We start from the raw sequence: 11,901 nt of genomic DNA on the forward strand, positions 1-11,901 counted from the left end.
GGGAATGATCTAACTTCAAAAATGCCCTTTAGCGAATATCAGTCTGCAGCATGTTGTACATTAAACTCTACCTGCATTAACTGAATTCATTCAAAAGGACCGGGGTTTCCAAATGTAACACCAGAGTAGCACACACACATTCATCATCCTGCAGATGCTGCAGCAGAGCTCTGCAGGATGATGGATGATGAGCAGTCTCCAGGGCCATGAGTTTCTCTGCCTGACAGCAGCACAGACAGAAACACCAGCATCGCTTTCATCACATTTAACATCTCATTGACTGCTTCACAGCCCTGAAATGTTTTGTGTCTCTTGGCGCACGTGTGTGCATGCGTGCGTGCGTGTGTGTGAGAGAGAGTTCCCGTTAGACGGTATGACCGGTAAAATATGCTGAAGACTGGCAAATCTAAATCTCTCCGATCAAAATGTCCGGTCCAAATAATTTCCCCTTAGCGCAATACCACAGTTGCACCACTTATGTGACAGACAAGAATAGTCAATTATAATGTCTAACACTTAATGAAAGAGATGTCCTGTATGGGTTGATTGTGCGTTGATCTGTTGGTAATGCCTTGGGGTTCCGGAGGGCATGTAAACAAATGCATAAAGCTTGCATAGTGACGCTTATTGTTTAGGTGTCTTTTAATAAGCAGGTAGTCATATCATTAGCTAGATCTGATCGATATGGACATAAACGCGAGTAAAGTCTAATCTGACGGGAGAGATAGATCAGCTGCTGACGAGTCGACACGCAGCTCTGCATGATCACTTGCAGCGGTGAGCGGACACACACACACACACACACACACACACACACACACACACACACACACACACACACACACACACACACACACACACACACACACACACACACACACACACACACACACACACACACACACACACACACACACACACACACACACTACCTAAACTAGTTATAGATATGTTTAGATTTGCTGTCGGGTCACTCATTACTGGATCCACGCGCTGCATGATACTGGCGGGCTGTCAGGAGAGGGAGAGAGCGCTCCGTTTATTATTCCCGTGTTATTATAAGTTACTGTACACTTTTGAATAATGAAGTTAATCTACTATAATTAGTTTGTTTAATATAGAATCATATCAATTTGTTTTAAAGCTCAATAAATAACAAAGTAGACCTTTGACCAGCACTTTTCTAATTTGGTCTGGAAGATTTAAACTTTAACGGACATGTTGACCGGCAAAAAAATATTCTAACGGGAACTCTGGTTTGTGTGTGTGTGTGTGTGTGTGTGTGTGTGTGTGTGTGTGTGTGTGTGTGTGTGTGTGTGTGTGTGTGTGTGTGTGTGTGTGTGTGTGTGTGTGTGTGTGTGTGTGTGTGTGTGTGTGTGTGTGTGTGTGTGTGTGTGTGTGTGTGTGTGTGTGTGTGTGTGTGTGTGTGTGTGTGTGTGTGTGTGTGTGTGTGTGTGTGTGTGTGTGTGTGTGTGTGTGTGTGTGTGAGGGGGTGTGTGAATGCCTGTTTGTGTCCATAATTGCTGCGCAGAACATCTACACTTGGGCGAATTCCACTGCAAAGCACTTAAAGTGATATTACCAGAAGAGGAATGGCAGGGTGAGAAGTGAGGGAAGCACGAGAGGAGAGAGATCAAGTGAAAAAAAATAAGAGGGGGAAGGAGATAAGAGTGGTACAGAAAAAGACAGAAGAAAATGGAAGGGGAACATTAATGATAGTGTGAGAGCGGCCCCAGATGAGAGCCGTGGGCTTGGACTGGAGAAACAATTACAGAATCACAGGAGAAAGACAAGCGGAGCAGCACGTCGTACAGAGAGGACAAAACAATCTGCAGACTTAAATCAGCAGCAGCAAATAGTATAATGAAGGAAGTGATAAGCAAGCACACCAATTAGAACAACTCAAGTATCAACTAACGCACCAGTTTGGACATTTTACTGTTCAGTATAGTTCAAATTCCAAAATTAGCAAACAGCGTGTCAAGGCAAATTAGTGACTGAAGCACTAAATTAGACATCACTGAAACAATTTCAGAAACCAAACAAGATGTAAGAAATTCAATTATAATCCTCTCCAAAACCTCATAGCCAATGATCATCCAGGATTTTTTGTTTTCACCCAGAATTTCTGTACCGTACTAAAAGCTGGCAGTGAAAACATCTCCTGATGCCAAACCTATAGGAATGTGTCAAGGCCTCTGGATTTGAATAGAATGGATCACCACGTCAGAGCGGGTTGGCAGGGAGATGTTTCTCTGGCAGAGACATGATGGACGCTTGCCATAATGCGCACATGTTCAACAGAAGATAACATGTCACGGCCTGACACACGCCGGTCGCTCAACTGACAGCCTGATGGTGGACTTTCCTGTCCGTGATTGACATTCATTTACATTCTGCTGCACTTTTGTTATTTAGCAATAATTTTATTCAGTAATAAAGGGTGAGCAAAAAGAGATTCGGAGGTTTTCTCAAGGACAAAGTGATGGAATCATGCGGGTAAATATTGACTTGACTTTAAATAGATAATAGATGTACAGCGTATGTCATCTCCTTTTTAGTAGATATTTAGAGCTTAGCAAAATCAGTGGGAAAATCCTGGCACTTTTCTTGCCAGTGACTTTAAGAATAAAAGCAAAGTTGCTGTTCATTTCAAATTAATAAACAGTGACACATAAAGTGTTGCAAAGTTTTGTATGATAATCCACAGGTTAAATGCTGAACAATAAATAAATTCCCACACTGGAGGAATCCACAGCTGGACCACTCCAAAGAGAGGTTTGAATCTGCTTGAGTATGGTGAGAGTGTTTGTGTTCAGAGTTTCTAAATCACTATGAAATGACTGATGTGTGTGCTTGTGCCTCCAGCGTTTCAGCGCAGCCCTTGATTCATATGAAGACATCTCCCCTCCCTGTCTTGTCATGCGGCAGCGAGGGAAGCTGCCTTGATTAGCCACGCTCGCATGTAGCCGGATAGAATTACCATGTAATCAATAGCGTCTCTGTGTCTTTTCCAGCGAATAGCTCTCATACGCTCGCCACGCTTCTCAACACGTCTGTCAGCAGCAGTGACATTTGTTGGCTTTCAAACTATATTTTAACCAGACAGGTTGACTAGCAACACATTCTTGCTTAACAAGCACCAGCCTCAGGGGGATACTAACAGCGTGTGTGAGGGTTACATTTAAGCTAAATATCATAAGGCGCATTCACACCGGAATACTTTTCCCAGGAATAGTTCCGATAGTTCCTGGGATTTTGCGTTCACACCAAAAAGATCTGGAAAGAGAACTTATTTTTCCGAACCTTTTCACCCCTTTTTAGTCCCTGCTAGAGAGCACGTACTTTCCTGGGGAGAAAAAGGTTCCAATTTCTGATTGGCTGGGCGAATTGCAAACCACGCCCCGTAAAACTCAGAAAAGTTTTTGGGAAGCCGCCATTTTATTTGCTCGCATTAGCATTATTAGCCCAGCACACCAACGGAGAGAGACTAACTTATGGCAACACAAAAGAAAACATGGGAGCGGTGGAGATGAGGAGGAAGTGTCGACGTTGTGGCGATTTACTTGGAAGACTACAGACTAGAAGCTGGGAAGACTCTCAGCAGCTTCTACTGAAGCCAGTCCCCAACTCCGGGGACTTCCGGCCGGGTACTTTGGATGGCAGTATACGCCCTGAAGCTGTTTGCGGCCTGCCAGTAAACCCAAAGCAGAAGAAGTGACGTCAGCAGCTCCCTCAGGGACTTATTCCGGTGTGAACGCGATTGACTAGATAGTTCCAGGAAATAAAAGTTCTGGGGAAAAGTTCCGGGAACTATTCCTGGGAAAAGTACTTGGTGTGAAAGCGCCTATACAGAGTTGCCTCTTGCTTCCGGTTTTGCAACATCTTAACAGTAGTTGATGCGCAGAACTTGAACCTTCACTCCTCAAAGTATTGCAATGTATCGGAGGGTTTGAACCAACAACTCTCTGGGCAAAAGCTTATAATTCAAGACATAACAATACAGACCAATCTTAAATAAAGTTCAACAATAATAATCCAGAAACCCAGAGAACAGAAATGGTTTCATAAATGAATCCTCTCCGATTTGACTAGAAATAGCAGGTATGATCTAGACTTAGCCGCAGCAACTTGACTGTTGAACTTTGCTCCTTACTTAACCAACACAGTAAGCCATTGTTGGGCCAAGTGTTGAGCTTCAAAACATTTATTTGTTACAAACTGTAAATGCATCGGTTCAAATGAATAATCCGATAAAAAGAACAGATGTGTGTGGTGCATTCAGGAGCTACCTAAAAATTACGACAATCTGACTGACACACATCAATACACAGGAAGACTTATTAAATCAAGTGGTGTATAGAATATGTAAAATGTTCACTTAAGCCTTAAGAAAAAACGATATCCTCACTTAATATTAGTTTCTTTGCAGACTAGTCCACTCACCTATATTGATGGCATAACAGACTAATAAACATGACGACAAGCAGGTTATTTGCCAAGCTAGTTCACTTAACGTAGAAATGTAGTCAGTGGCATCCGTTTAGATAGTTACAAAAAACATGTTAGCATACATTATAGAAGCTTGATGCAAGCATATGCAAGCTAATGAGGTGTCTGAATAATATTCATGTATTTATGCAGACAGTCCAATGAAAGTTTAAGACATTTCTAATTCTTATGTCATGTGCAAAGATAGTTTCATTTCTAACTCGGACCTGAATGATCATAGTAACCTACTACAGATGAAAGGAAACCGTTTTCATCGGTTCATCATGTTTCAAAAGGGGCAGCGCTGTGAGACTGTGAATGGTGCTTCATTTCACTGGCAAACACAAAACTCATTAATGTTTTAGTAGAAAGTCTGAATTGATTCGAGAGGATGAAAGCTGAGTGGAATGCTAACTCCCTTTGCTAAACAGTAGGGCTGTGCAATTAAATCGTATTTTAAATCTTGATTACGATTTTGGCTTGCAACGATTATGAAGACAACGTAATCGAAATAAAACGATTATTAATTTTATTAAAAAATAAATAAATGTATAATTGTTTTCTTTTTTAATTGTTTTTTCAGTTGAATTATAGTTAAAGTTCAGCGTAATCAAATGTTAAAAACATACTGTTCACATTTTTTTTTCAATAAATGGATGTTTTCAAAGTAAATTGATAATCGTTTTTAATAATCGTGATATCAATTATTGACCAAAATAATCGTAATTATGATTTTTGCCATAATCGCACAGCCCTACTACACAGTGGATTTTGCTGCATCAACTATGGGAACAGATAAGAGACAAACAATTACTTTAAAAACACAATATATCTGGGATAAATAAGAACTCCCACAATCCTATAGGTTCCTGGGTCCTCATGTATAACGCCGTGCTTAGGATTGACGTGGGAAGGTTGCTTACGTAGTAGAAATCCGAAAAATAGGTCCATACATTTTCCGCCACTTTCCAATTCACCAAACATTGCGTACCGGCGAGGAAAGTGCGTATGCCACTTCCTACGCCGGTTTCCCTTTATAAATCACAACCGACTCGAAATGCGGTGCAGCTTTTGCGGGCTTCACGTAACGCCCATATTTGCCTATAAATAGTCAAAGAAACGCCCTTTCATTCATTCATTCATTTTGACTGACTGCATGGAGAAGATCGCAGGAAATGACGAAGAACAGCTAAAAAAAAACATCTCACAACGTGTCAGATTTTGGTTATTTTGGGGAGGTCGAGATAAATCATATTGTTTGGTGGATGCAGTTTGAACCAGAGTAGCAGCATGGAGGTCGGATCGTCACCAAAATAAATAAATAAGTGGTCCGAAAAAGGTTAATGACAAAAAAAATACACATAGCCTTCCTCAGGCAGAGTGTTTGTACCGGGGACAGGAGACCCCCCCCCCTTGATGAAAAACTGTAAGAAAAGATCGGGGAATCCCTCCGGAGTGGAGTCATGACGACTGGATCTGAATTAGCCTATGTTCTTGTGTTTGGTTGTTTGTGTCCCAGCTGTCGATCAGCTGTGCGCAGCGTCTCAACTGCAGCCTGTGCATCTCAATCCCCCCCCTCCGCAGCAACTCTATATCCACCAGTTAAAGGAAATACAACTAATGTGTTGTGTTATATTAGCTGTACAATTTACCACATATGGTGCTCTTAGTTTCCATACCTCCTGTGTTTTACGAGCGACTTATCAAGTCTTGGCAAACGGCATAAAACAGGATTAAACATGTATTAAACATATAGGCTATATAAAACCATGCTCGTATCTACAACCTATAGAAATGCAAAACGGCGTCAGTTTAGACGTAATTCTGTCCTCCTGCTTACCGCATCATTCATGAAAAAAAATGTCATAACATTAACACAACATATTTGAGGTGGTTTTAAATAACATATCCGTATTTATTTATTTCTCCCAGTTATGTGTTTGTGTGCACGGAGGAGTCTCAAACAGGCGTTTATTAAATCATTTTAAGATTGGCTTTAATCAATGTTTGAAAATGAATTCTTCATATAAGATAAATGAGAGGTACATTTTTATTTATGGTATTATTTCCACATATTTCTTTCCATTCTTCCTTCTGTCAACGGTGTTGCAGTTTCTCGTCCCTCCCGTTTTTGTGCTTAGTGCGTACGCATGGGTTAGAGTTTGCGTGGAGGACCGCACGTTTTCCCGTCAAGTTAGTATTTTATAAATCGCAAACATTGCGTAGAAACTGCCGTACGCCATTTTTTTTTGCGTATATCCCTTTATAAATGAGGCCCCTGGTCTGTCAACACTTTCCTTTTTAGCTCAAGGATAGCTACCGGAAGAAGTGGGAAAAGGCTCTCTAAACTGGTGGAATTATTGATTTGCTGGTAGTCAGAAGACTTTCACTCACAGACTCTCTCTGTCAACAACACAACAAGCTCTTCTAGACTCCAAAAAAGGCAGGCTAGTGCAAATGCTACTAGAGCAGTGGTTTCCAACCTAATTAATCCTGAGTCCAATAACCATCAAAGTCACTCCAATAGTGCTCCTTAAATTACACTTTCATCCTCCTTTAACAAAATACTTCACATTCATCCAGTTTGTGACAGTATTTGTAGCATTTTTGAGACTTTTAAACTTTAATTACCGCTGTTGCGCCCCCCCCCCCCCCTTGTGTGTGTGTGTGGGGGGGGGGGGGCAACTTCCAACAGGAGTCATTTGGGGGGGCTCTTGGGAAAAAAAGTTGGGAACCCCTGTACTAGAGCAACAGTCAGACACAGGTTCTTATTGACAAACCAGGGCCCTTACATTTCATCTTTCATCTTCAGGTGAAATTAACATATTCTCCTACCTTATGTCTCTTAGAAAATCCCGGCCTTAAGGCTTGGGAATCCCTCATGACAAACCACACACGGCAGAACGCAGACGCTTGAACTTCTCACCTACTGATTGTTTGAAGTGCCCTAATTTATCTAGACTTTAGAGATTATTCTACTGAGCCTTTGAGTGTCAGCCAAGTGTGAGAAATGCTTTTCAAATTTAATACAATGTGCTTTCAAAGCCTTTACAGCTTCATGTATGGGCACTAGGGGTGTAACGGTTCACAAACATTTTGGTTCGGTACCTACCTCGGTTTTTAGGTCATGGTTCGGCACGTTTTCGGTACAGCAGAAAAAATTATCACAAAACATGAAATATATATATATTTTTTTTTATTAAACTGTGAATAATGTATTCACTCAAATAAATACAAAATATAATAAAATAAACATTAAGGTGCAGCATTTCGATGAACTGAAATAATCTGTATTTCCACTGTACTGTACTAGTACCTAAGCAGCCAGTTTGACATTATGACTTCCTTGTCATTGTATTTTCATGTTTTTTTAAAGAAAAATTAACTTGTCCACATTGCTTGCCGAAAGGGCAGATCTGCTGGCACTAACAATGTCTCCTGCTGTGGAGAACACCCTCTCTAGGGACAGAGGTAGCAGATACAGCCAGGTAGCGCTTTGCTAACATGGCAACATAAGGATATTTGGCGTTTGTAATTAAATGAAATGACTTGGTCGCTCTATGACGCGTTGAACCCAATGTGAGCAAATTACTCTGAATGCTGCGACGCAGCAGCTGAGATTACTTCCAAAAAGTTGTTCACGTTCTCAATTTTTTACGTTTAACGTTATATTCTTTCGGTACACTTCGGTACACACATGTACCGAACCGAAAGGGCCCGTACCGAAATTATTCCGTTACACCCCTAATGGGCACATATAAATGTTCAGCCTCTTTCCCTTTTTTTGATGCCATAAATGAAAGGGCTGTAGATTTTGAAAAATCACTTCTGAAGGCTTCAGGATTTGAAATTCATTTGAGCTCTGGGGACTGTTTCCAGTGAGCAAAGAAGGAAAGTTTCCACTGCAACAATAACATACCGTAATGATGAAGTCCAAGGAAGTGTGTGCCAACACTTTCTCGCACACTTTGAGCCAAGCATGCTCAAAGACACAAAATTGAAGCCAGGCATAGACCCTGAGGCAAGTTAAGGCTCTCAGTCAAACATATGATCGAAGGCAAAAATAAAAAATAATCTAAATAGTATTTATTGCACTAAAGTTGATAGTTAAGATGAGTTGTTGCATCACACACTGGCTAGCACTACCTGAACTGGGCATGGTCTAACTCTGAGATGACTGAGCACTTTTATCTACAAGGGTTCATTAATAATAGACTTTTGGGGATTATTGCTTTATGTTGTGTCCATGGGGAGCCGGCTCCCCCAGGTGAGCCCCCCTTAATCAGGACTTTGTGTCTTTATCATTGTTGTTCCTAACTACTACGAATATGCAAATTATGGTTGTAACAACAAACAGATATATGTATATATTTCAACCATTGAATACCATGGAAGAGTCCTTTTAAGATCACGAAACAAAGTGTATTGCCGACAGTGTGCAGAGCCCACCCACCCCTTGCTCTGGGAAGAGATGTACATATTTCTCATTCCATTCTCCAACACGTTACCATCTGTCCCAGGTCTAAGCTCTGCAGGGCTGTGTTTGAGTTACGCCTACGGCGAGCCGCTAGAGAATCCCTGCCTGCAGGCTACATCTTTAGCTTTACAAGTCTCCGCCTTTCACTCATTACAGGACACATACCTACAGTGTAGCATACATCCGCCTAACTCCGCCTAACTTAGAAAACACGCCCGGTAGCTCCTTCGCCTTCTTGCCGTGTACATCATTCTTTCTTCCCTCTACTACAGAAATATATTTGATTGTATTTTTAGAATGAAGTTGAAGCCATGGTAAAATATACTACACTACTTATAGTAGATTATGTCAATGTGTAAACTTTTGCCTTCACTGTTTCTAAAAGTGTTTACAGCTTAAAGCTAATAACACAGGATTGTTGTCTTATTGAATGACTATGCACCAAGCTTTTAACACGTTTTGTGCTTAAATAGTGGTGCATAGGAGCCTCATTACAAATAATATAATATATCCAAAATTCTGTCAGTTTCCCTACTTCTCGTGAGGTTAGAAGACTGGATCAGATTTCCTACAGCATCCATACTGTAGGGGTTTAGTGGTTTGTTAAAAGACATTTCAGGAGAGCGGGGGCAGATTAAACCCAACCCTTCAGGTCGAAGGAAAAGGAAAATTTCAGCCGCTTTTTTCATGACTCAAACCAAACAAATTCAACATTGGTGCAAGAAGAAAAAAAGCATAGCAATTTAACAAGGCGGCCAGCTCCTCCCAGCATGCAGACATGCCTGCACACCAAGGAGACTGAATGCATGTGTGTATTATGGCCACCAGGAACGAGAGCAGCATTCCAGCACACACAGAGACACACAGTTTTCAGGGTGCTTAACACTGTGGTCGACTGATTTCCCCCCAAAACTCACCATTTCTTAGTGCATTCCACCATCAGTTCCTGATAGGAAGCCACAAACTGGAATTTAGATGCATGCTTCCCCACACGTTGCAATCTCTTCCAAACCGAGGCCATGTTTCTTTGGGAGCGGGTAGTCTCTGTGCACCTATCCCGTCCTGGACTTCCTTCTTTGGACTTCCTTCACACAAATTCACGCTAGTGTTTATAAGAATCTGAGCATATCCAACCCGTGTAGACACATAATTAATGTTTTACCGGAAGCACAGTGGGAAAAAAAGATAAGACTGCACATCCAGTCGGCGCTGCCGATCATTAAAAACTGCCTGATATATCCAGATACAGGGACATGAAATCTCTGCAGCAGTGGTCGAGATTTGATTTGCGCATGGTGTTATGAAGAAATCCACTCCATAATGTTGAAAGGCATGATGAGTAATCCCCTTGGTATTAATGTGATATTTCCATCTGGTGATCTTCCTGCAAGAGAAGGAGAAAGGGCACAGTCAGTGAAGCAGCAGCAAGACTGTAAAGCCCCGGAGTATCCTCACTGATTTATAATACCATCACTAAATGTCTCCGCTACAGTGATGCTTTGTCCGTGTAACAGCTTTCCTATTACCCTGAGCTGAAGCGCAATAGATGTTAAAACAACCCAGCTTATCTACATAACACTTGTTCATGTGTAAGAATGTGTTGAGGACTCCAGCACCGCCACTTCTGCTGCCAGGACGGCGTGCCGGGGGGAGAGATATTTACTGGTGTGTCAAAGCTAACTTGTGATGTTTGATGATAAAAATATGAATGTGTGGCACTGAAAACATTGACAGAGAGGCGATGACAGTACATTAAAACAAGTCATGTTAACCACCTTAGTCTATTAAACACTGCAGCGACGATGAGAACAGGAAACTGAGATTTAAAATTAACATTTTGTAAACATGGAATATTTTGTGGAATGTGTCTGAATCCAGGGAATAGTCTTAGCCGGAATGATTCAGCTGCTAGGCTAACGTGAAACTAGGTTAACTCGAATGACACTTACCTTAACGTGATATCCAACGCAATATCCAACGCATTATCCGCTAAGTCGCCTCGTCGGCAGTGTGAAGAGGTGGCGAACTGTCAACACAACACACCAGCAAGCAAACGTTGACCGCTTTGCAAGCTAATTATCGCTTTCTTTTTGCAGCAGCTCCATACATACAGCTAGCTAGCCTGCTAGCGACGAAGGCTAGCCATCACAACACGGCTCGAGCGGAAACCGTTGCTCGCCCGTTGACACATTTGCTCTACACAGGTAAACCGCGTACGCTCCGGGACACACGACTGAGTCAGGACCGACAATTACTTTTTGTTTGTCCCAGCAAACAACATTTAATAAAAGTATGTAAACCCCAAGGCAGTAATTCCCACAGCAAAGTAGTCCAACTGTTACTGTTAGTTTGACCGCTTGGTTCCCCAGGAGCGTGAAGCTAGCCAACGTTTAATTTCATTTCCGGTTGGGGTTGTCATAATAAAAGCATGACTGAATAGTTGCTGTTTGTAGTAGAAATCTGGACACGTGTTAGTTTAGTATAGTTCATTTAATTACAGTTGCGTGTTTCTATATATATATAATACGACTGATTAGAAATATATGCCATTTTGATCATAGGTGGGAAGTAACTAAGTACACTTACTCAAGTAACATTTTGAGATACTTGTACTTTACTTGAGTATTTGTACATGTCATGCTACTTTGTAGACTACAATTCAGAGGTACATCTTGTACTTTTACTCCACTACATTTATTTGGTTACCTTTAGTTACTTTGCAAATTTGGATGAATGATGTGAAATATAATCAACACTTAAATCAGACTTTAGTTCCACCTGGAGTAAATTCACAAGCTACCCTTCAGTATACAAAGTCATTCAAACTAGCTGCACATTTACCAGCTTTGATAACACTTTAATGATCAATAATTATAATCAAAACAATATAAATATACCATCTGAAATTGACCAATTAGCATAATGAGTCATTG

General features: G+C 41.2%; 1 protein-coding gene across 1 annotated transcript in view; it reads right to left on the minus strand.

The window, feature by feature from the left end:
* Positions 1–11,346, minus strand: part of ehbp1 (EH domain binding protein 1) — a 154,638-nt gene extending 143,292 nt beyond the window's left edge. The window contains exons 1-2 of the mRNA XM_079689974.1: positions 10,918–11,346; positions 9,886–10,352 (exon numbers count right to left, since the gene is read on the minus strand). Of these exons, the coding sequence (XP_079546100.1) occupies positions 9,886–9,989 (104 nt within the window). The 5' untranslated portion in view covers positions 9,990–10,352; positions 10,918–11,346. The remainder of the gene's footprint in view (positions 1–9,885; positions 10,353–10,917) is intronic.
* Between the last annotated feature and the right edge of the window lie 555 nt (positions 11,347–11,901).

This window comes from Notothenia rossii, assembly GCF_949606895.1.
Source record: "Notothenia rossii genome assembly, chromosome: 6".
Taxonomy (NCBI): Eukaryota; Metazoa; Chordata; class Actinopteri; order Perciformes; family Nototheniidae; genus Notothenia; species Notothenia rossii.